The sequence below is a fragment of the Typopeltis vanoorti genome, chromosome 6 (assembly GCF_054136105.1).
Source record: "Typopeltis vanoorti isolate ZY-2024b chromosome 6, IOZ_Tvanoo_1.0, whole genome shotgun sequence".
NCBI lineage: Eukaryota > Metazoa > Arthropoda > Arachnida > Uropygi > Thelyphonidae > Typopeltis > Typopeltis vanoorti.
In genome coordinates, this window is record NC_143554.1 from 5,094,802 (window position 1) to 5,120,143 (window position 25,342).

Sequence of the window (25,342 nt, forward strand, 5' to 3'; positions counted from 1 at the left end):
CAAGTTTTTGGGGGTTTTATAATTTTCAATAGCATTTTTTTCAAAATTTTCCATAAAGAAATTTGATAGGGCTAGCAGTGGGAAAGGGTGTGGGCAGCATTTGTATTACCAATGAAATAAAGAATTCATGTTATGTAATTCATTTTAAAAATGTTTTTGTTAAAATCTATTATAACTTTATGTTAAAACGTACTGCTAACTTCAGCAACATTACATAATGGTGGTGAAAACAAACATATGGACTTGAAAATATAGGTAGATCTAGAAATGTGCTGTATTTTGACCAATACAAGCAAATTTGAAGCTGGCATGGCATACACAGAGACAAAGGGTAGAGAGAAAAAAAAAAACATGGTTGTGTGAGTTTGGTTATGAGGCAGCAATTACTGATGGAAGAAAGAATTATAGGAACACATTTGGAAACCAATGGATTTATCTGAAAGTATTCATTTCTTTCAACTGGTGTACAACCACCAGAAAATAATTAATAAGAAGGACTCGAATATACTTTTTTTGTGTAATTATACTTTCCCTGGTTTTGCACTTCCAAATCACTGACAATACTTTCTCCAAGCACCTAACTTCAAAACCATTTAAGTATAGTCCATCAGGCATACACAGGTCCTTACATCAATCAAATTCACACATCAATAAACTGGTTACACTCTGATTGGTGCTACATACCACCGGAATTATGGCATTGCAACATATATCAAGGATGATATAGAAAATGCTTCTGTCCTGATAACGAGATGTGATAACGATATCCATCTTGTATGAAAATTCACGATAATAATGATAACTAATAATTAAGGAATTGACAGCGTACACTAGAAATATAAATTAAATAAACTTTAATATATACTTTCCGATATTTCGCAAATGTCACGTTGCCATCTTCTTGGGAACTTAATACAAAGACAAGTGCACACAAGTACCACATAACAGCAAATGAGAACCGAAGCTAGGAAGCTAACGTTTTCCTAAAGTCCTGATGATGCCCCCTGGCGGGCTATATTGGTAGTTCTTGGCCTTTGGGCTGAAGTTCTTCTGATAAATGTTTCCCAAATTTGGGGCAGTCTCATGCATCCAAATTTGTTGAGGTTTGGCATGTTCCTAAGGGCTGAGGCTGATTCCATGAATAGTCTTTCATATTTGAACTTGCTGCGGTGTATTACTGTGGCTTTCTTCCATCTTATTCTGTGGCAAGGATCCAGAGCATGGTCTGCAAGCCCAGAGTGGCTGTACTGGTGAAATCGGATGTAATCCTTGTGTTCTGAGATTCTGATATTTGCTGTCCTGCTTGTTTGGCCAAAGTAGGACAATTTACAGCTGCAAGGGACCTGGTATACACCAGGTAGGTCCAGGGGAAGTGGTTGGTCTTTAGTGGAGCGGATAAGGGATGCCAATTTTCTGTGTGCCCTTATCCGCTCCACTAAAGACCAACCACTTCCCCTGGACCTACCTGGTGTATACCAGGTCCCTTGCAGCTGTAAATTGTCCTACTTTGGCCAAACAAGCAGGACAGCAAATATCAGAATCTCAGAACACAAGGATTACATCCGATTTCACCAGTACAGCCACTCTGGGCTTGCAGACCATGCTCTGGATACCAATATAGCCCGCCAGGGGGCACCATCAGGACTTTAGGAAAACGTTAGCTTCCTAGCTTCAGTTCTCATTTGCTGTTATGTAGTACTTGAGTGCACTTGTCTTTGTATTAAGTTCTCAAGAAGATGGCAACGTGACGTTTGCCGAAATATCGGAAAGTATATATTAAAGTTTATTTAATTTACATTTCTAGTGTACGCTGTCAATTCCTTAATTATTAGTTATCATGTGTAACCAGCGTATAAGCCTCTTAACAAGAATAGTGAAAATTCACAACATAACAATAGTCAATGTCTATAAACCTCCTTTAACATCATGGTCTACAGATGTGATACCTACTTATCAACATCCAACAGTATGGATTGGTGATTTTAATAGCCATCATGAAGAATGGAAGTACCGTGATAACAACGACTGCGGGACTACCCTCATTCAATGGGCAGAAATAAATAATATACACCTTGTATTTGATGCCAAAGATAGAAACACCTTTAGATCATCAGAATGGCAAACAGAGTCTAATCCAGACTTATGTTTTGTTTCAATAAACACAGAAGGGCAAACGTTACCAGCAAAATGATACATACTTTCTAACTTCCCACACAGTCAACATCGACCGGTGTTACTGGAAATCGGTATGACACTACCTATAGCAAGATCCTTTCCATGACCGCGTTGGAATTTTAAAAAAGCAAATTGGAGAAATTTTGCGAATGAATTGGATAAATGTGTTTGGTCGATACCTGCTAGAGTTACAGAGTACAAGAGATTTGTAGGAGCAATCATATCAACTGTGAAAAAATATATCCTTAGATGTTACAGAAAAGATTATGTCCCCGGATGGAATGAAGAGAGTGAACATCTCTACAGAGAGTACCTGAAAAGTGAAGATCCTGAAATAGCAGATGAATTACAACATAGCCTGAACTCATCTCGAAAAACAAAATGGATTGATACGGTTGAAAACCTTGACTTCAAACGATCAAGTAGAAAAGCTTGGAATCTTCTCCAACAACTATCCACAACTAATCAACCTAAAAGAAAAAGCACAATCGTCTCCCCTGAGAAAATAGCTAATCAAATCGTTAATATATCGAGGGCACCTAAGGACCGTGAACATACCAAGAAAGTTAAGAAAGAACTGAGAGCTTTAAAAATAAATGCCCCTGCTTTCTCACAATATGCCTCAATCTTCACTATAGATGAAGTAAAAGCCGTCATAAAAGATATCAAAGCAGGCAAGGCCCCAGGCTTCGATGGTGTCCATCCTGAATTTCTGATTAATAGCGGGCCAAATACTATAAAATGGCTTTGTGAATTCTTTTCTGATATATTATTGACTGGCCGACTACCTAGCCAGTTTAAGAAGTCAAAAATAGTTGCTATTCTTAAACTTGGAAAACCACCCCAGGAGGCAAAAAGTTACAAACCTATTGCTTTATTGAGAGTTGCACCTATAAAATGTTAGAGCGCCTTCTGTACAACAGATTGTCCACACCAATTATGCAGCATGTCCCGATTGAGCAGGCTGGTTTTAGAGAAAAACGTGGTTGCTGTGATCAAGTGCTCACTTTAACATCATACATAGAAGCTGGATTTCAGAAGCAAGAAAAAACATCAGCTGTCTTCTTGGACTTAACAGCAGCCTATGATACAGTATGGCGTGAAGGTCTTATATACAAATTTCTTAGCATTGTCCCATGTAAACGGACTGCACACTTAATTTCCTCCATGCTCACTGAACGTTTCTTTCAAGTTATATTAGGAAATAAAATGTCCCGACAATGAAAACTTAATAATGGTCTTCCACAAGGGTCAGTATTAGCACCATTACTTTATAACCTATACACATATGACTTGCCTGCTACCATCTCACGCAAGTTCTGTTATGCTGATGACACTGTAATTGCCATTCGACACAAAAACATGAGTCAGGCTGAAGACGTACTTACAAAAGATCTGAAAAGTATAGGTGAATATTATAAAAAATGGAGGCTCCAGCTCAATCCAGACAAAACAGAAGTATCAAGCTTTCACCTTAATAATCACATGGCAGATGTCACTTTACATATCTTCTTTGAAGGATTTTTACTACGACACAATAAGTTTCCAAAGTACTTGGGCGTTACCCTGGACCGCACGCTCTCTTACAAGCAACACCTAACAAATGTTTCTGCTAAGTTAAGAACCCGTAACAACATAATACAAAAACTAATAGGCACGACATGGAGAGCAACAGCCGATAATCTGCAGATTACTGCTCTTGGTCTAGTTTTCTCTGTTGCCGAATATTGCTCACCAGTGTGGCTAAATAGCACACATGTTAAACTTGTTGATAGCCAACTAAATAATACAATGAGACTGATTTCTGGCACAATTAAATCAACACCCACACACTGGCTTCCAGCTCTTAGTAACATTGTTCCACCGAATCTGCGCAGGACCAAGGCTCTCTTACAGGAGTATAAGAAAATCTTGGAGAACACAGCCCTACCAATACATTTAGATCCCCCAGACTTAAGTGTACGACGATTGAGATCAAGACATCCACCACTACAATTAGCCCAACTACTACTACTACATTCTAACTTTGACTTGAAGCAAAAGTGGCAAGAACAGTGGGAGAGCCATACAGATGACATCACAAAATTTTCTCTCAATGAATTACAAGAAAGTTTTGATACATACTCACACCTCCCACGAAAATCCTGGACTCAGCTTAATAGAATACGAACTGGTCATGGTGTATGTGCGGGCATGCTTTTTAAATGGGGTAAACGACCATTCCCGCATTGTGATTGTGGAGCTCAGAGACAAACTGTGAACCATATTGTGACTCAGTGTTATCTCAGAGCATATTCAGGAGACAAATTGGACTTTTTAAGTGCTACACCCGAAGCTATGAACTATCTGACCAATACGGATGTAACCTTTTAATTTTATATGTTATTAAAGTGTATTGTACTGCATGTTTTGATATTCATTCCATACGAATAAATAAATAAATACATTTAAGTAATGTTTAAACATGTTCAAGCACATCTCTAATCAGATCAAGAAATCAATATCCTTGCTGAATTGTTATTTCCACTTCTAACTAGTGATTCCATTGTTTAAGTCATCCATTACTATCACTTACTATACTCATTTTCCTGACCATTTCAGAATAATCTCCATTTGCATTTCCACCTATAGCCCAACTAAATATCTAAAATTCCTGCTCACCTCAACTTCACATGAACAGCCCTAAAAGCATTATGACTATTCTTTCTTATCCATTATGACTAGTTTTACATTCCACATGGAGGTGAACATCTCTGAGATCTTGTGAAAAATGCTCTGTCATATTCTATTTCTTTCAGTACATCATAATCAATAATACTGAAGACAACAAGTTACAGCACTACAAAAATTCAATTGGCCATCACTGCGTTAAAAATTGCAAAGAGATAATATTTTTTCATTACGAAGTGGAAAATGTAAAAACCAGATTTAAGCAAAAAGTCAGGAAATTCTATACCAAAGCAGTAGCCATATTTTTTTTTTTTTAATCATATAAGATAATTGAGCTCCAAATTACTTCTATGAACTATTCATCAAGAATGCTACAGCTGCTACTAGGCTTTGGGGGGGGGGATACGGATGAAATTTTCACTACGATGAGTAATTAGTACAGAGAAAATGGAATTTATACATCTACTTTACTTAAAGCAGCATGTTATGGAGGGGACATGGGGTTGAAGAGTGCTAGACCTGGTGATAGCATCAGAGAATCAGTCCATAACTAAGGTAGCCAAGACTACATCAAATGAGGAGAAGATTGTGAAATTTTGATTTAGAAGGTTGACAAAAGTGGAATTTTCAATTAATAGGAGAATACATGTGGTACTATAGAACAGTTAATTATGATAAGCTCAAGCCTAAAGCACAGTCATTGCATAAGAATCTGTAAGGGAAGGATATTAGCAGTACAATTCTCAAAGAGTGTTTGAAGAAAGCAGTATCAGATGTACTTGGGGTCAGGAGGATAAATCATTAGAAGGATGGATACATCATTAAACAGAAGCTGCAAAAATGTAGAAGGCATATAAGGAGACAAGTGATCAGCAAGCTTACAAGCAGTACAAATTACATGGAAGAAAAGTAAATCAGCATGGTAAGAAAGGCAAATTCAGATTATGAGATGAAATTAACTGAGTAGACCAAGGGAAATCAAAGAGTTACTCATAATTTACTCAATTTGTATAATAGCATGACCAGAGTTCGACAAATTATGCAAAATATGTACTATTCACCATGCGAAATATGTACTTGCCCAAAACTTTTTTTTTTTTTTTTTAATAATATGTCCCAGTGAATCAATATGAGTTCCACAAACTCACCGTTGGTGCTGCATCTGTGTTTTTGAAAGGTGAAAATATTTTTTGGAAAATTATTTTTTATAAAATAAAAAAAAAAAATTTTTCAGTCTACAACTACTCACCAGCTGGCAAAATCTACTCACCAGGGTGAGTTAGGCAAGCGTATTTGTTGAGCCCTGAGCATGGAATGGATGAAGCTGAAATGGATGAAGGGCATGGCTACATTATGCTGCCACTGGACTATGCAAAGGTATCTGATAGGATACTGAATAGAACTCTATTAAACAAACTGAAGCGAATGGGATATGAAGCTGGGATGCCATAGTGGCTGATGAGCAGTCATTAAAGAGCAATATATGGAGGAGAAGAATCCATGAGAAGGCAGGTGACTAGTGGTGTGGCAAGTACTACTACTTTAACTGCAGCTTTTTTGTTCATTAACAATATAATGAATACAATTGCCAACGGCCTTTGAAAGAAATAATGTGATTGGTCATGGATTAGGATGTGCTGTTATTTAGTGATTTGTGGACTGAAGAGCTAACAACTGAGTTTGTAGCTTGTGCAATTACTCACAGTTAATATATCGCAATAACTGTAACCTGAATCTCAACAACTCGTAGTAAATGAAACCATGTCTCTCAACAACCCATGTTGTTGAGAGACATGTTATTTAACTAAACCATGATAACCAACGTTTGTGTATATTGGAACTGTGCAAAGCAAGGACTACTAATATATGAAATTATCACTTTGAAAATGAAACCAAGAAAAAACAGTGGTACTATTTCTGACATATGCAAGCACTAATAAAAGGTGAAATGATCAACAGAACAAGTACACGACCAAAGAAGGATTTTTTTTAAACACCATATCACTGATTTCATTTTTTTTTTCATTTTCAGTTCTAAATATTAAGATGAATAATAAAATGTTATTATTTGATAAATTTGAGAAAAAACAACAGTGATGCAATATAGTCAACTCTCATTAGAGTGAACTTACAAGAACTTACAAGGACCAAAGAAATGATCTATAGTCAGAGTCCAGGAATAGAAATTTTAATGTGTGAGATGAATATTACCTTAAGATATATTATTACAGTTATAGCTTTTGCAGCTGTCAGTAAAATGTGCCAGTCTTTAGGAAGATTATCATATTTGAACAGTGGTGCAAATAAGCAATTGCCTCTATCTTGTCTGTCACAGTACACCTGCTTAGAATAGGTCAGCTGGAATAATGCTGATGACAGAGGAATTTAACAGCACTTTTCCCTACTTTATTATAATGAATGAAAGTTGACTATATTCAGAATATGTTTGAAGTTGGAAGTTTATTTTCCACTTGGTTAGACTACAATAAATTTAGTTTAATCCTTTGTTTGAAGATTTTCAAATAATAATAATAATAATAATAAAATAAAAATAAAAATTTAATATAACAAAACCAATATAATAATATATTTACTTACTATTACAGAAGCATGGTCTGCTGAGATGTTATGTACTTGTACAAGTAGTCTGGCTGTTTCTGCCTCATATTTTGATTCCATATCTAAAATTCTTTCTGAACTTTCTGCTGCTATCTGATTTTTCTCAGACTGTAGCTGAACAATTTTTTTATTTAATTCATCCAACTGAGCAGCAAAACCAGTTTCTAATGAATATATTTTGTCCTGTAATTCAATTCTCATTTTTTCCTTTTCGTCTGCTAAAGCTTTATTGGTGAGTTCTAACTGTGAACATTTCTGCTTGGCATTCACATTAGCACTATTTATAGCTGCATTAAGATTATCAAGTTCATTCTGCTTTATTCTTAATTCCTCACCAACTTTTATTTCCCTCTTCTTTGTCTCTGCATGCAATCTTTTGATATCCTCTAGTTTTTCTAAGGCATCTTGTTTTACTTTCTCACTCTCATTGAGTTCAACATCTCTTTCTTTTATAATGTCTTCACATTTTCTCAAAGAGGCAGAATAGTCTTCGTTTAATTGACACTAAACACAAAGAAAAACTGTAACTGTAAAGGAAACTATAGCTCTAAAATTTTACTGTCAAAAATAGTTAGCTAAGTTAATTAATTGAATTTAAAGGAAGCAACAAATTATTTATATCAATGTAACTGAAATAGGCAAAAAAAAAAAAAAAAAAAAAAATATATATATATATATATATATATATATAGGTGAGACACATGGTTAGTTAAGTCCACTACCATCTTGGAGTAATACACTTAAATTAAAATAACACAAATAAACTGTCTAATGTTTTGATCTTCACATTATGGTCATCAGCAACACACCCACACACATTGCAATTCAAAATGGGATATGAACCTGGGATGCCATGGAGGCTGATGAACAGATATTAAGATATATGGAGGAGGAGAATCCATAAGAAGGCAGTGAGAAGTGGAGCCATAAAGGCTACAGCCTTTATGTGGCTCTCAGCTATGAAAGGTTGATTTGAGAACCTACTACATTCGCATTGTAGGTGGGTTAAGGATTTATTTTTATTGATTTTACTGATTTTTATTCTACTTTTATTGATTTAAAAAAAAATGTTTTCTACTTTTTTCATATTTTGCATTGTCTGGAAAAAGCTGCTCTAGAGAACCAAATGTGGAACTTTTTGAGCCACTTCAAGCCTCCAATAAGGAGGGCAGTAGTCTCACACTAGGTGATAAAATTCATCTTCCACCTTAAATTAATGCCAAACATCCATTCCCATGTCAGGATTCCAACCTACAGCCTGATGGTTGAAGAGCAAATATACTAACCACTAGGTCAACTAGACCGGCATTGCTACTTTGGTCAATTGTTGACCCTAACCTGATGTCTCATAAAGGATAAATACAATTAACAATAAATAAATAATAGCTATATATATATATACACATCACACACACACAGGTGTATACATGTGTGCGTGTCAAAATCTAAGGACAAACACTATTTCTGAAGATTACAACAGCAAATTCAGATGAATTGGCTTGTGGCAATTTGTATAAATGACGATTTCGAATAGAAAGTTGGTAAACATTCAAATTTTCAAATTGTGCACAAAGGGGTCACAGAGTAGCACTCAACAGAATAAAAGGCAAAAGGCTAAGCTAAGTGAATTGTGTTTGAAGGAATAAAGGTGCACACTTGGATGTCTTGTAATGTCTCAAAGTCATCTAGATCAGGCGTGGCCAATTTCATTCTATACGAGGGCCAATATATGATGAGTGGTAGCGTCACGAGCCACACACTTTTAGACAGAACTTAAATAAACTCTGCATTTTTTCAAGACAATAGCTATGTATTGAATAACTATATTTGTTAAATCATTTTACTACTGGGAGAACAATATAAAATACTTGAAACTGAGTCTCTGAAACTGGTCACTATAACCAAAGCAGAGCAAGTGACTTTCAATGATGCGTTACTCTGGAGCACATTGAAATCTACCACTCCACTACTACAACTCGCACAGAGAAACAGTAGATTTTATAAATTGAGTAATCTTTTTAAAGCAATTTTGATTCTGTATTGAAAATATAAATTGTTTCCATCATCAGAAACAATGAATATAACTAGTATATCCATCAGAAAATCTGCAGTAGAAACTAATGGCTAAATTAATAATACATATAATTTAATAAAGTTTTTAACCATGCCGTGGGCTGTATAAAATCACGTTGTGGGCCGCATACGGCCGACTATTGGCCACCTATGATCTAGATGATTACACATGGGGAAGAATTATTGGAAAACTTGAAAATGACCATAGAATTACTGATACTGCCAGAGAGTTTAGAACAGGGATGGCCAACCTATGGTGCATGCACCAAAAGTGGCGCATTGCATGATTAGAAGTGGCACACCGAACCCTAGAGAAAAATTCTAAAAAAATTTGTATACGATTTATATATATATATATGTATACACACAAACCACAATTAACCTACCACTGAATTCTAGAGAGTGCACCTATTATACTTGTTTAATCATGAAGCAACAGGCACCGGCAAATGCTGACATGCGTCACCATTTACTCAATCAGTTTACAGCTGACTCTCGTGTCATAAAGTTCGATGAACTTCTGATTCGATGTGAGTGAACAACTGTATTTTTGAACTTATGTGTTTTTATTAACAATTCTTTAAATTTAAGATAAGATTTCTATTTTCATGAAGGCTTAATATAGTTCCGTAAATTTAAAAATAAATTACTTAAGTATAAAGAGCTAATAAGCTTTTATTAAAAATAAATGTTTTCATTTTGAACGCGTATGTCAAGTTCTTGACCGCTCCCCTAATTTGCTGATTACTGAAACTTGTAATTATTCGGTGTATTTGTATGTGTGTGTTTTTATGTTTTTTTTATACAATATCTTTCCTTTTTAATTATGTATAATAGGTTTATTCCTAAAATTTAACTGATCATCAGCAACGCTTTCGTAATGAGGATGTTTGGGTTGTGTGTGTGATTGCCAGCTGATCAACTGTTTTATGGCAGGAAGCAATCTCGTATTTCATTGGACATAATATATTATGAGAGAGAGACGAAAACTCTCTATGAAAAAAAAAATATATATATATAAATGATTTTTAAACTTATAGAACTGTATTAGGCTTCATGAAAACAGAAATCTTATCTTAAACTTGTAGAACTGTTTTTGAATGTTCATAATGTTTAAAACGATAAAATAATTTAAATAAATTATTTAATAATAAGCTTTACTTTTTGAAATTTTTTTTTTACAGTCAGTTACCTCATTACTTTGCAAAAGAAAATGAGCAGAAGAAAAGCAGAAGGTGATAGCAAGCGCCAGTTTTATGAACTGTGGCAAAGTGAGTTCTTATTTATTGCGGATCCTTCAAGAAAACCGTTGTGCATTGTTTGTGAAAGCACTCTCTGAGATAATAGAAGACATGATCTTAACAGACACTACAGAAAATATCAAGCTGAATTAGAAGAAAAACTGAAGTTAGTTCCTGGGTCTGAGTTGCGGAAAGAATATGTGGTTAAGAAAAAGGAAGAAATAAAAAAGAGACAAAATATATTTATGAAACAAAGTTGTGAAAGTGTGGCAATGCTGGAGGCATCTTATGAAATTGCTTTTGTGTTGGCTAACAAGCCTTTCTCTGATGGAGAGGAAGTTGTTAAGCCCTGTCAAAAATTTTTTGCAAAATGTGATAAGAATGTTGAACGAAAAGTAAACCAAATTGCTCTGTCCAAGCAAACAATTACAAGACACCTCGAAGAACTTTCTCATGATGTTATTGAGCAATTGAAAGACCATGTTCATTCTTGTTCTTTCTTTTCTTTATCCTTGGACGAATCCGCTGACATATGTGATGTAGCCCAATTAAACATTTTTATAAGAAAAACTGATGGTAATTTTAACATCTTTGAAGAACTTATCGATCTTGAGTCACTTCATGGAAAAACCAGAGGTTCAGACATATTTAACAAAGTAAAGTCATGTCTAGAAAATCAACAACTATATTCTAATACGCTCATCAGTGTTTGTATTTGCACAGATGGAGCACCGTCAATGGTTGGTAGAGTTTCTGGGACTGTAACTTTACTTGAAAGGTTTTTAGGTCATTCTCTACTAAAGTATCACTGTATTATACATGAAGAATCTCTGTGTGGAAAAACTCTAAATTTGAAGCATGGTATGATACCAGTTGTAAAGTGTGTGAATAAAATTAGAGCAAGAGGGTTAAACAGAACAGAATTCAGAGGATATTGTGAACTGCTAGATATGGAATATGGTGATCTCATCCTTCATTGTGAGGTGCGCTGGCTTTCTAAAGGACAAGTTCTCAGTAGATTTTGGAAGCTGAAAGAAAGTGTTCGTAATTTTCTGGTAGAGAAGGATGAGCTGCATGAGGAAAAAGCCCTGTTGTGTGATGAGAAATGGCTATTTGATTTAGCATTTTTAGTTGATGTTACCAGCCACCTCAATGATCTAAATTTGAAACTGCAGGGCAAGAACAAATTGTTCCCTAGCCTTAGTAAATGACATCAGTGAATTCAAAATGAAATTAAAACTGTTTCTTCCCCAGTTAGAAAACGGGGATTAAAGTCAATATCCACATTTAAAAGAACATAGTGAATCTGTTGAAGATAATGGCAACTTTACAGAATATACTGAGAAACTCAGATTATTGAAGAGTCCTTTAACAGTCATTTTGGCGATTTTGCCGAAGAAGAAGAAGAATGCATACTTGCATTTATAAATCCCTTTTCACTTACTGAACAAAAAATCTCGACGATGCCTAGTAACATACAAATGTAACGTATTGATCTCTAAACCAATTCTTTATTGAAAATGAAATTTAATGAACTTCCGTCCCTCCCAGATGCTTCCAATATAATTAATTTCTGGCGATCGTTGCCATGTGAACATTTTCCAGGCCTGAGAAAATTTGCTCAGAGTTATATCTGTCATTTTGGAACTACATACAGATGCAAACAAGCATTTTCACCAAAGAAATTGATTAAGAACAAACTACAGTCGCGACCGACTGATTCAAATTCGAAAAACTATTTGATGCTTTCTGTAACTGATTTAACTCCAAACATTTGAAACTGCTTTGCAAAAGCAAAGCAATTTCAAAAGTCTCAATAAAATAATTAATGTTTATCTTGTCTTTATAAGAAATCGTTTTATTTAAAACTGCTAAAAGTATCTATAGTACCATATATATAATAAATCATTTTATGCATAACTCTTAAATATATCCATATTACCATATGTTAAAAGGGCTGAAAAGTGGTATAAGTTTATGGCGCATCTTAACTAAATAATGAAAAAATTGACACATGAACTATAAAAGGTTGGCCACCCCTGGTTTAGAATCTCACATGGAATTGTATCCAGGCTCTGGGAAGCATTTCAAACCAATGGAATATGTTCTAGACGTTTGCTAAGAAGTTACTCTCGCTCTACCATGGAGCATGAAGACATTTTTGGTTATAATAGCAAACCGTAATCGATGCACCATGGAAAGTCAGCTTGCAAGTTGGCTCCATTCAAGCACAGGTATGCTCAACAAACTGTGGCAAGATGTCTGCAACAAGTAGGCCTATATGCCTGAAGACCTGTAGTCTGCATCCCTTCTACATCCCTTTATCCACAGCTCATCTTAGAGCACATTTTCGGTGGTGTTGTATCCATAAAAATTGGACAAGACACCAATGGGCTAATGTACTCTTTAGAGAGTCTTTTGTATTTTTAGTCATTTTAGTCTTTCTTTCGATTCTAAAAAATTAATCTGGTGTGAAAGTGGTACTGCTTACCATCACGAGAATGTTCTTGCAAGGGATAGATATTGAGAATTTGGGTGCAAGCATGAAAATGTTATATAATTGTGGTAATGAAATGATTATGAGGAGTGAACAATTTTGACTTTGTGTACATCTGGTTCGGACCCATCAAACATGTGTAAAGATGTCTACATGTATAAGGCAGCAGAGAAGAATAGAGATTTGCAAGTTGTCCAATTATGTCATGCAGACTGCAGACAAGAGTATACAAAAGAACATGCAGGTAGCTTATGTCTAAATACAAATTCTAGGAGTATCAGAAACAAATGAGTAGAGTTTGGTGCTTCAGACCTTGTTTTCAGAATTAGACATACTAACTGGTATCGAATGTAAAGGGTACAGTATTTTTAGGAAGCACAGACAGGAAAGGAGAGTAGGGTGCTTGCTGCTAATGATATCGGATGACATGAATCTGGTTAGTGTTGAGAACTATGACTGTAGTACTAGTAACAGCATTTCATGTGGCAGTGAATTTGAAGTCATCTAGTATGAGATGGAATCTAATAAGCTCAATTACATAGTGGGGTATTCTTAGAGACCTGGTGGATCGGTTGCTAACAATGAAGAAATGCGTCACCAAATAGAGACGATGAGTACAAAAAGAGTAATCATAATGGGAGACTTTAATTATCCAAATATTTCGTAGCAATAAAATCTCATGAGAAGAATGAAACTAAATTTATTGAGCTGTTGTGAGACAACTTCCTCAAGCAACATGTGACAGAAGGAACTCTAAGTCAAAAAGTGCTAGATTGGATTATGGTGTCATAAGGTGTTTCACAGTTAAAGACCTAACTATTCTATCTCCAGTTGGTGATCACCTCATGACAGTGATCATGAGGTACTCACTTGGGAAGTGACTAAGTTTATGAATGTTCCATTCAGAAAAGGTTACAGGCTGAGCTACAAAGCAGGAAATTATGACCAACTGAGGAGCATACTGAGTTCAGTGGAATGGTATTGGTTGCTGGATGGGAAGAATATTGACAGTGCATGGGATGCATTTAAAAAATACTTGAATGTTGCAATATCAGAATGTATCCCAAGAGTTCAAAGAATATATAGGGTAGGAGTCAAATGGATGTATAATCTTATTAAACAAGAGATTCATATGAAATGGAAAATGTGGAAGGAATACTGTGTGCATTATTCCATTATGTATCCATTATGAAAATTATAAGCAGTAGCTAGAATAGGCACAACTGTTGTATGCAAAGCTAAATCTGAATACCAAAAGAAACTGGCTCTGCAAGCTAAAGACAACCCACAAGAATTCTATCGATATGCTGCAAGTAAAAGAAAAAATGAATATGAAAGAATAACTCTTCCGAATGCAGATGGTGTGAAGGTGACAGATGCAGAAGAGGTTGTTCATAATGTGTGCCCATTTTGCTAAAAGCTATCAACCTGGTATATGCAACATTGAGTTTACTGATACCACTTCACTGAATGAAGAAACTTCTGAAGTTATTTTGAGTCAGCACTGAGAGCTGGCCCAAATTATCTTTTGGATAATTTAGGACTAAAATAACTTCAGCTACTTCCAAAAGGCATTAGAGGAAAATGAAGAACAAATGAGAATCATGCCGAAAATAAGGATATCAAGAAAAGCTTGACATTAGCATTCGTCATTGTGTAATCAAAACCTTTCTTTTGTTGTAATTAAATTTTTTCCTCTAACTTTTTCCTTTGTAATAATTTACATGGTGATCAACATTCATTATGGTTAAATTATGGGCAGAACTACCATGCTGAAATAATAACTTTAATTTGAAATAACACACAGACACACACGTCATATAACAAGTTAGGTTCCAGAACACCATCATATGGCAAATTTCATCATATAGCAAATCACTGCCTTTTTTTCCCACTTGCAGATGTGCAAAATGGTTTTATAATGAGTTTAAGCAAATTTTAAGGAGTAAATAAAAAGCAGATGTAAAGAGTTTATTTATGTCAGATATGCAAATGAAAAATTTAGAATAATTTTGGCAAATGGAAAAGTTATTCTGAATAATTTGGCTTAAGGTAACAATCCAACCAGTTTGGTGATCAATCTACAACATCAAAAGTTTTTTTTCCATTTCGTCAATAAGGCTGTCATATTTACAGCTAAATGTAGTATTCACTAGTATAGTGGTCTTCAATTTCACTAAGAACTTTATCCTTGTTTAAACAATTATAACAACAATAGTGAGAAGTTTAGCCTATAGCATATCACAGTGTTTGATACACCACTGTCATTAAATTTAATATTTTAACATTAGTGTAGTGGGGGGTGCTTAAGGGTCAAGGCTGTATAACTGAGAGGAGACCTCCGCATAGCCTTTAAAGGAATGCGGAGAACCGATCAGGCCTTCTAACCTAATGTCCAAACCTCACCTTCTCTTGGTGCACCCTGCTAGGTACCTACTGGATACTGAACGAACGAGGATGAACTGGAAATTTGGGATTTAGCTGACCAAATTGTATTCTTATTGGATTAAACCAATATACAAAATGATAGTACAACATGACAGAATTCCATGCCGGCTGGGGCATCACCCAGTTAAACAAGGCCACCATTGTTTTCACCAGGGAACCAGAGCAAACAGAGAAAAGTCAGCTACTGGAAAAAATCAGAAAACACACCCCAACTCAACATCACCAGAAATAAAGATCGGTACTATCAACATAAAAAGCCTGAATGGCAAAGAAATGAAGCTAGCTGATGAATTAGATAAATACCAGATAGACATAATAGGGGAGACCGAAACAAAAAAGACAAAAACTGGTGAGATCTTTCTGAGCAATAAATACAAAATGTTATATTCGGGCAATGACAATTAAGTAAAAGAAGAAGAAGCCATAGTATTCAACACTAAATATGAGGCTAATCTTCTTGAATGGCAGGCAGTCTCAAGTAGAGTGATGTGGGCAGATATCAGAATGGGGAACTGGACAAAGGGACTTATTTGTGCCTATGGTCCCACAGAAGGTTCTACTAAGGTAGAAGTGGAGGAATTTTTTGAGACTTTATAGAAAGCAACTGACACAATGAAAAAGGAAAAGTTGGTCCTTGTTGGGGGATCTAAATAGCAGAGTAGGACATGATAGACAGACACAAATATTTTGGGAAAATTTGGAAAAAAGAGCAAAGTTAATAATAATGGAAAATACCTGTTGAATTTCTGCTCAGGACATGTACTGGTTATTACTAACACCATGTTACAACATAAAAATATGCACAAATTCACATGGAGAGAAGAGGCAAGGAATAAGAAAAGTCTCGTTGACCATGTCATTGTCGATAGTGATGTTTTTCTCCCTGGTGCAGGACACCAGAGTGTACAGAGGATTTAAAATTCGAAGCGATCACTATTTAGTCTTGAGCAGGATAAAATTGAATTTCATTTTGAAAAAAAAAATACATTTAAGAAAGTTTTAAAGCAAATAAAAGTTGAGCAGCTCTCAGGTGTGAACTATAAACTAAAATACACAAAGGTTATTGAAGAAAAAAATGAAAGTGTTTGAGAACAGGAACCAAACCTTGGAGATTCAGAGGCAAGACTTGAAGAAAACATTGATTGATTCAGCCAGAGAGGCAAGTGGTGAGGTTGTGTGCAAGGATAGAAAAATCAGAACTCCATGGTGAACATAGGAAGTTAAAGAGGCAGTGAAAGAAAAGAAGAAAGCATATCAAAAGTTCCTGGCAAATAATTCAGCTTCTGCTGTTAGAGAATACAGAGACAAATGTAAAAAGCTAAACACTGTATAAAACTGGCTAAACAAAAGTCATGAGAGGACTTTGGCAAGAACATAGAAAATAAATATCAAGAAGGTGGGAAGATATTCTGGAGGTTGTTGAAGCAGCTCAGAAATGGAGGAAAAAGTGCTATAAAAGGAATTAGAGATGATAATGGTGACATGAAAACAGGAGAAAAAGATATCCTTGAAGTATGGAGTAATTACTCTGAAAAACTGCTAAATGAAACAAGCAGTGATGACAGCACAGTGGTAAAAAACACTGACCAGGCATGCAGTCAGGAATACATATCCATACTTGAAGTAGAAAAAGCCATCAAAAGCCCAAAACGTGGAAAGGCAGCAGGAATAGATATTCAACCCGAAATGCTCAAGTATGGAGGTATAAAAGTCTTACTGTTGCTGAACTGCATAGTTCAGAAGGCCTGGACAGAGGAAAGAATTCCAGATGATTGGAGTGGAGGTCCGATAGTACCCATATATAAAAAGGGAAATAAAACTGAATGTGAGAATTATAGAGGTATTTCCCTGTTGAATGTTCCCTGTCAGATTTATGCAAGTATACTTGAGAAACGGTTGAGAAGGATTGTGGAAGAGAAGCTTGGTGAAGAACAAGCTGGATTCAGGCCAGATAGAGGCTGTCAGAATCAGATCTTCACTTTATGACAGATAGTTGAAAAATCATGGATATATAACAAAGATCTGTATTTAAGTTTTGCAGATCTGGAAAAGGTATGACAAGGTCCTAAGAGAGAAGCTATTCAAAACGCTACAGTTATATGGTGATAATGGAGGATTATATCAAGCAATACTTAGTCTTTATTTGAGTTGTAAGCCAGCAATTAGAATTGAAGGAAGTACAGGAAAATGGTTTAATGTTAAATCTGGTGTCAGACAAGGATGTACATTATCCCTCTCTTATTCATTACCTATATGGATCACATTATGAAGGAAAGTGGTATTAAACCTGATATCAAAATTGGAGAAGTTAATATCAGCTCTTTGCTTTATGCAGACGATGTTATACTTCTAAATAAATCCGCTACAAATTTGCAAGATTCCCTCACTAAATTGAATAACTGTTGTAATAGATATGATATGAAGGTCAGCATGAAAAAGATAAAGACAATGAAAATAGGTAGAATTGTTGAAAATGTCAACTGTGTTATGAATGGGGAACCTGTGGAACAAGTAAAACATTTCAGCTACTTAGGCACGATTTTTAGTGAAGATGGTAAATTAAATATGGAAATAGACAACAGAATCAACAAAGCTGGTATGGTAGGAAGTCAACTGAATAAATTTATATGGAATGAGAAAGAAATTAGCCAAAACATTAAATTAGCTGTATACAAGACAGTATTCAAACCAATTTTAACTTATGGATCTGAGAGCTGGGTCAGAAGTAAAACACTTGACCAAAGACCAGAGACTGTGTATATGAGAGTCCTGAGAAAGATTAGGGCCACAAACAGATGGCATCAATGGCAATATCATATTAAAAATGAGGATATTAGGAAAGAACTTGATATCGTCAGCATCCAGGAATGCGTTAGCAAACTAATCTCAGGTGGTATGATCACTTAAATAGAATGGGCAAGGAAAGATTAGCAAAACAAGTGTTCCTGACAGGTTGGCAATAAAACGACCCAGAAGACGACCAAGATATAGGTGGATTCTTTCTTTTAGTGTTGCACGCATTCATTTTAGAAATTATGGACTTTACAACCATGTTATAAATAACTCTTAATTTTCCGACGTTTCAATCTTCATATTAAGATCATCATCTGGAGTATATACAAATATACTGGACAAGCTGAGTTACATTACATACAGTAAGCTAGAGAAACAATGATTTGATCTCAACAATGAAGGATCAAATCATTGTTTCTCTAGCTTACTGTATGTAATGTAACTCAGCTTGTCCTGTATATCTGCATATGCTCTAGATCAGTGCTTCCCAAACTGTGGGCCGCGGCCTCCTTGGGGGCCGTAAAATAATGAAAACAAATTTAAAATGTTTTAAGACTAAGAAGATTCTTTTTAATCTTAAAACAAATGTAATTAATTTTTATTATTTATATATATATATATATATATTTTTTTAATGGAAAAATCACACATTGGTATTGGTTCATAAATTTGCTTCTTGCTTATTTCAGCGCTTAATGAATATTAGTAAATGTATGCTTATTCATATAAGTTTAATTTCAAAGGTATTGATAAGAAGCACAAAAAAGATTACAAACACAAAATCTTGAATATAAATTGTATTGAATATAAATACAATAAATATTATAATAATATATGTCTGTATTATGGTTTTTTTCCCCATGGGGGGGGCATGAAATATTTTAATTTTTCCAAACGGGGCCTTTGCATCCATAAATTTGGGAAGCACTGCTCTAGATCATGATCTTAATATGAAGATCGAAACGTTGGGAAATTAAAATAGTTATTTATAACACGGTTGTAAAGTCCATAATTTCTAAAATGAATATAGGTGGATTGATATGTGCCTTAGATGATAAAAATATAAGATCTTTTTAATTTTGGAGTCTTGACAAATAACAGACTGATTTGGAGGAAAATTGTAGATAGGAAGTTAGTAATGATGTAAATTTTTCATGTAGTATACTAACATATCCTGCACACACACCTTGAGGGTATACATGTCAGGAATTTGATGATGATGAACCTTAGTGTAAAATGTAATGGGTTTATTTATCTTCTTTTCACTGGAAGCAACAGCACCTTTATGTTGAATTTTATCTGTTTGATTACAACAATAAAATAAAATTTTATTTATTTCATATCCAAGTACAAGTGGTACAACATTATTTACAACAAATTAAGATATATTACAAATGAGAACAGCTTAAATTTGGTAGATGAATTACACAGGGACTAATAAGTAAAATATGAGGAAAAAAGAAACTATACATAAGTTATATAGAATAAATAGAGTCAGATGTTCCTCCAGTATCTTGCATAATCAACTGCTCTTTCTGTGCAGGATACAAGGTCCTCTTTGGTGTAAGGTGATTGAAGAAGGGAACAAGAAATCTCACTCACAATTATCTGGTCCAGTGAGATAGCACCATATGATGAGGTATTGTTTGCAGCATCCTATTGTTCAAAGTCTGTTGAGGCTTTTTCAAGTATTCCAGTCCAAGTGGACACCACAAGGAAGATGTTTGGCTGTTGGAATACCAGTATTATTCTTTGGATATAGGGCAAGCCATTGTTGAAGTCTTGTCTCTGGAGGGTTAGGCGTTCAACAGTTGCTAGGAAGCTATGTCGGGATCTTAGTCTTTGGGGCACTGTAATCTGGCCGAATAGTGGGTGGCATTCATTTGTCTGCTTCTTTCATCACCTGAGAATGTAGATCGTCGAATTGAAGGGGGATGCAATACCAGTGGTGTTGGTTTCAGGCATCCTGTAATTAAGCGGCAGCTTTCATTCAATGCTGGGTCAAGTTTTTCAGCATGGCAGGATCTAGACCATACTGGGCAGGCATATTCAGCAGAAGAATAGCAAAGGATCAAGGCTTAGTGTGCTAGGGTCTGCACCCCATTTGGAGGAGGTAAGCATTCTTAGTATACTGTTTCTTGCATTCACTTTTGCCTTTGTTTTTTCTGTGTGTGTTTTATATGAAAGAGTGCGATCGAGAGTCACACCAAGGTAGATTGGGTTCCTGGAATGTTTTATATTAGAGGCTTCCCAAGAAATCTGTAGCTTCCTGTTGGCTTCCTTATGGTTAAGGTGGAAAAGGCCAGTCTGGGTTTTCAAGGGGTTTGGTTTAAATTGATTACCGCTAATAATATGTAGTTAGACTATTTAAGGCAAGTGATAGAGTAGTTTCAATGAACTTAAAATTTTTGACATCAGCATAGATAAAAAATTTCTAGTTCCTGGAAAAATGGGGAGATCATTGATGTAGATGTTGTGGTGATAATATACTTCTCTGTCAAAGGCCATTTTTTGGGGGGATGCCAGCAGCTCTTCCTACCCATCCCCAGGTCCACAAAAAAAGCATCTGTTTTCCAAGAGTGATTGGATCAGGAGTACAAGGTGATAGTCTCTAGTTATTCTGTATATTTTATTTCTAAGTGTGAGATGGTTTATGGTATCATATGCTGCAGTTAAGTCTACAAAGACTACTCCTGTGGCTAGTTTTTGCTCATAACCATTTTCTATATATTGAGTGAGGTTGAGAATTTGTGATGCACAGGATTTGCCTGGTCTAAAACCAGCCTACTCAGCAATAAGATGGGGTTCGATTAGCGGTTGTAGCCTATTCAAAATTAATTGTTCGTAGAGTTTAAAGAGGTTGCTGAGTAGTGATATAGGTCTGTAATTTTTTGCTTCGGTTGGAGTTTTCCCTGGTTTCAGAAAGGCCACCATTTTAGCATGCCTCCAGTTAGTTGGTATCCTTAGGGTTTTGAGGCAAACGTTGTATAGGTTTAATAACCACTCTTTAGTACTGGATCCAAAATGCTTAATTTGTTTGCTACAGGCCTGCAGATTTTCTAGGTTTTAATAGGTTTATGGCAGCATTGAGTTCAGTGATGGTGAAGTCTGAGTTAATCATATTTTGTTCCTCACTTGGGGTTCTAAGTATCTTATTTTTTGGGTGCTTTTTAGGGAATTTTCCATTCAGCAGCAGCTGGTGAGCTGCTTTGATTAGTTGTTACCTATGGATGCTCATATGACTTAGTGAAATCCTTCCTAATTCTGTTGATAAAGTTCCATGCCTTTCTGCTACTATGGGTCATATCTTCTATTTCTTTTTTCCATGAGGAACACCTTTCTTCTCCCATCGTGGAGCATAATTTTTCTCCTACATGGATAGTCTCCTCTGAGAAAGGGATGGTGTTGTAAAGTTGTAAGTAATTAGCATACTGGGCTTGTATGTCACTGGAAAGGCCTGGAATGTAGTTTATGCAGCATCCTCGGGGGATGTGGTTGGTGGAAATTTTCCTCAGTATTTTTATGAGCTGAGGATACTCTCATGGGTTTGGAGGGAGTGGTTCTATGGAACAGTCAAGATCTTCCATGAAACCATTCCAATTAGCTTTTTTGAAATTAAATTGTCATCTGTTAGGGACTGTGTTAGACATAATGGTTGGGTTGAATTGAAGCATTATAAGTCCATGTTGAATATGTGGAATGGGATTTAAAACCTTTTTAACACAAATGGATATTTTTTGAGCTAATAAATATGAGGTCAGGGTTATTGCCTCGCTTCCATCTGCCACTGTTGAAAGATGCAGGAAGTTTTGGATTATGTATCAGGTTTAGAGAATGGTTTTCAGCCCATTTTTTTAACAAGTTCTCCATCTTCATTGGACTTTGTGTAACCCCAGTTAACATGTTCGCTGCCACGCTCCTCGTGCATAGTGTTATGTCGTTTCTCTTATTATTATTGGCCCTCTTTTATCCCTTATACATATATATCTCTTTGTTCTACTTTTCTCTTTATAATGCCTTCTTATTCTTTTCTTATCACTTATCTAATATTATCTACTTTAAACTTTATCTATATTCACGTAACTTAACTCAGGCGCCGAATCACTGACAAGAGTGAAACTGGTGGTTTGTGAGACAAAGGAAATGCGAATGGCGGATGCCTATTCCTTTGTCTCAGCACTGGTTCTAATTCCTTATTCAAATTCAGAGAATTTTTTTTTTTTTTTTCGCTGTGCCAACCTGAATCCCAGATTATACTAAACTTGTATCACCAAGGAATTAGAATACAGTCAGCATTCAATCTCATCCTATATTTTTCATACTTGCAGTCATGACCTATTTCTATCTATCCTCCCGCTTTTATGGTTCGCTAATTTTTATGAGCAAGTGCAGTAGGTACTAATTTCAGGCAATACAACATTTTGACTTTAAACAAAACATTTAATTCAAGTAAGGACATATAATACACTTCATAATACTAGTTAATCAAACAATGAAAAATGAGAAATTACAAAATATTAAGTAAAGGCGAGCACAGATCAAAAAAAGTCAAAGAATTTCAAACTGGAAAGCAACAGACATGCCTGAAATGAAATTATTTCTTGAACTTTTACTTCATATGGATCCTTGTAATTTACCATCTATTGAGCATTATTGGAGTTACAAACCATCTTTACAATTTCCAATTTTGGCGCTCTAAAATGAGCCAAAATCGATTTCAAATTTTATTGCGTTATTTTCATTTTGCAGATAATTCCCAAGCAGCTAACGATAAATTGCACAAACTAATACCAGTCCTAGATCAATTTAATAGTGTAATGCGAAATAGCTACACACCAAACAGAAACTTATGCATTGATGAGTCAATGGTGTTGTGGCACAATAGACTGTCATTTCGGCAATACATAAAAAACAAAAATATGGCATGAAATTCTATGAACTATGTGAATCGAATGGATTGATGATGAAAATTTATACAGGTAAATCTGAATCCTCTTTAGCGAAAATGGATCAAGCATATGATATTGCACTTCACTTGATGGAAGAATATTTAGACCGGGGTTATGTATTGCATATGGACAATTTTTATAATTCTGTAGCTCTGACTGAATCTCTTACTGACAGAAAAACTTACGTGTGTGGAACACTGCGAAATAATAGGAAACAATCCACCAGATGCTATCCAGAAGAAACTAAAGAAGGGGGAATTTGTCTGGCAAAGAAGAGGTCCTGTTTTAGTGAGCAAATGGAAAGATAAGAGGGAAGTTCTTTCCATTTCAAATATGCACAAATTTGAAATGGTTGAAGCGAAAAATTGGAATGGTAAAATTCAGTTAAAACCAAATATCGTTAGAGAGGACTATAATTTGGGTATGTCAGGCATCGATCTTTCTGATCGAATGCTTTCTTACTATTCCGCCTTACGAAAGATAATTAGATGGAATTTTTGATATATACATTCAAAATGTGCATACATTTAATAATATAGTTACTGGAAATGCAATGACTGCATTAAAATTTAGAGATAAATTTATCACAGTTTTTGTTGGAATGGATGAGCTTACAACATCACAGAATATCAGCAGGATTCGGGATCTACATTATTTGGAAATTTTACCACCTACAGAAAAAAAGAATCACCCAACAAAGCCATGCCGAGTATGTACACGAAACAAACAATGACGGGAAACACGTTATTATTGTCCTGTGTGCCAGAAAAAAACACAATTGTGCATGGAAAATTGTTTTAAAGTGTACCATTCATAATTTGATTTACAAATTACGGGGTATACTACGGGTTAAATTTTGTGCTTGGCATAGGAGGTCGTTAATCGACATACGAATATGTTCATAGTCAGCTTGTGAGCTGACTATGAACATATTATATTGTTATAACATATTATTATAATATACTATAACATACTATAGTTTGTAGAATTTTTCCTGCCAAACGAAATAGCCTGAGTTCATTGTGAACTGAAATAGGGCTGAGATATCAGGAGGAAATTTAGCTTGGATTAGCTCTAAGGTTTCCTTGAGTGGGACATTTGTGAATAAGGAGGAGACGTCAAAACTGACCATTATGTCAGTATGTTGGAGTGCAAGGTTTTTTATGCTAGCTTTGAAGTGGACTGAGTTTTTTGTGTGTGATGCCAGTATAGCGTGTGTGAGTGCTTTGGCCAAATGTTTAGCTAATATGTATGTGGGGGATCAATGCCATCCACTATGTGATGTAATGGCCGTAAGCTCTGCCCCACAAAAACCAACCATATGGCTTTGCTATGTTGATGATGTGTTTGCTATTTGGCCACATGGCTCTGATACACTCCTTCTTAACATACTTAAACAACCAACACCCCAGAATCAAGTTCACCCTGGAAAAAGAGGAAAACAACAGCCTCCCTTTCCTAGACACACTAGTCACCCGCCAGCCTGATGGAACCTTGGTTTTCTCAGTTTATGGAAAACCCACCCATACAGGCAGATACATTCACCAACAATCCCACTACCACCCGTCACAACAATATGGAGTTATTAAGACACTATACAACAGGGCTAAACTAATCTGTTCAAATGACAATCCCTAACCACTGAACTAAACCACATTCTCAACACTTTCTCAGCCAATGGCTATCCCCCCAAAAAATCCAAAAAATATTGAAACCAGTAAACCACAACCCCCCCCCCCCCTTTCACAACAAGGATTACTCTAAATCAATCACCATTCCCTACATCCGAGACACTTCGGAAAAAATTGCCAAAACCAAAATCTTAATAAAATATGACTTGACGTCTTGTTACAGACCATATAGAAAATTGGCATCCC

At 35.5% G+C, this 25,342-nt stretch overlaps 1 protein-coding gene across 3 annotated transcripts in view; it reads right to left on the bottom strand.

Moving 5' to 3' along the window:
* The window catches only part of LOC150105258 (uncharacterized), a 560,407-nt gene that overhangs the window by 205,371 nt on the left and 329,694 nt on the right, over positions 1 to 25,342 (bottom strand). For all 3 annotated transcript variants that reach the window (XM_090394016.1, XM_090394015.1, XM_090394017.1), the window contains exon 18: positions 7,444 to 7,968. In XM_090394016.1, coding sequence (XP_090250142.1) covers positions 7,444 to 7,968 — 525 coding nt within the window. The remainder of the gene's footprint in view (positions 1 to 7,443; positions 7,969 to 25,342) is intronic.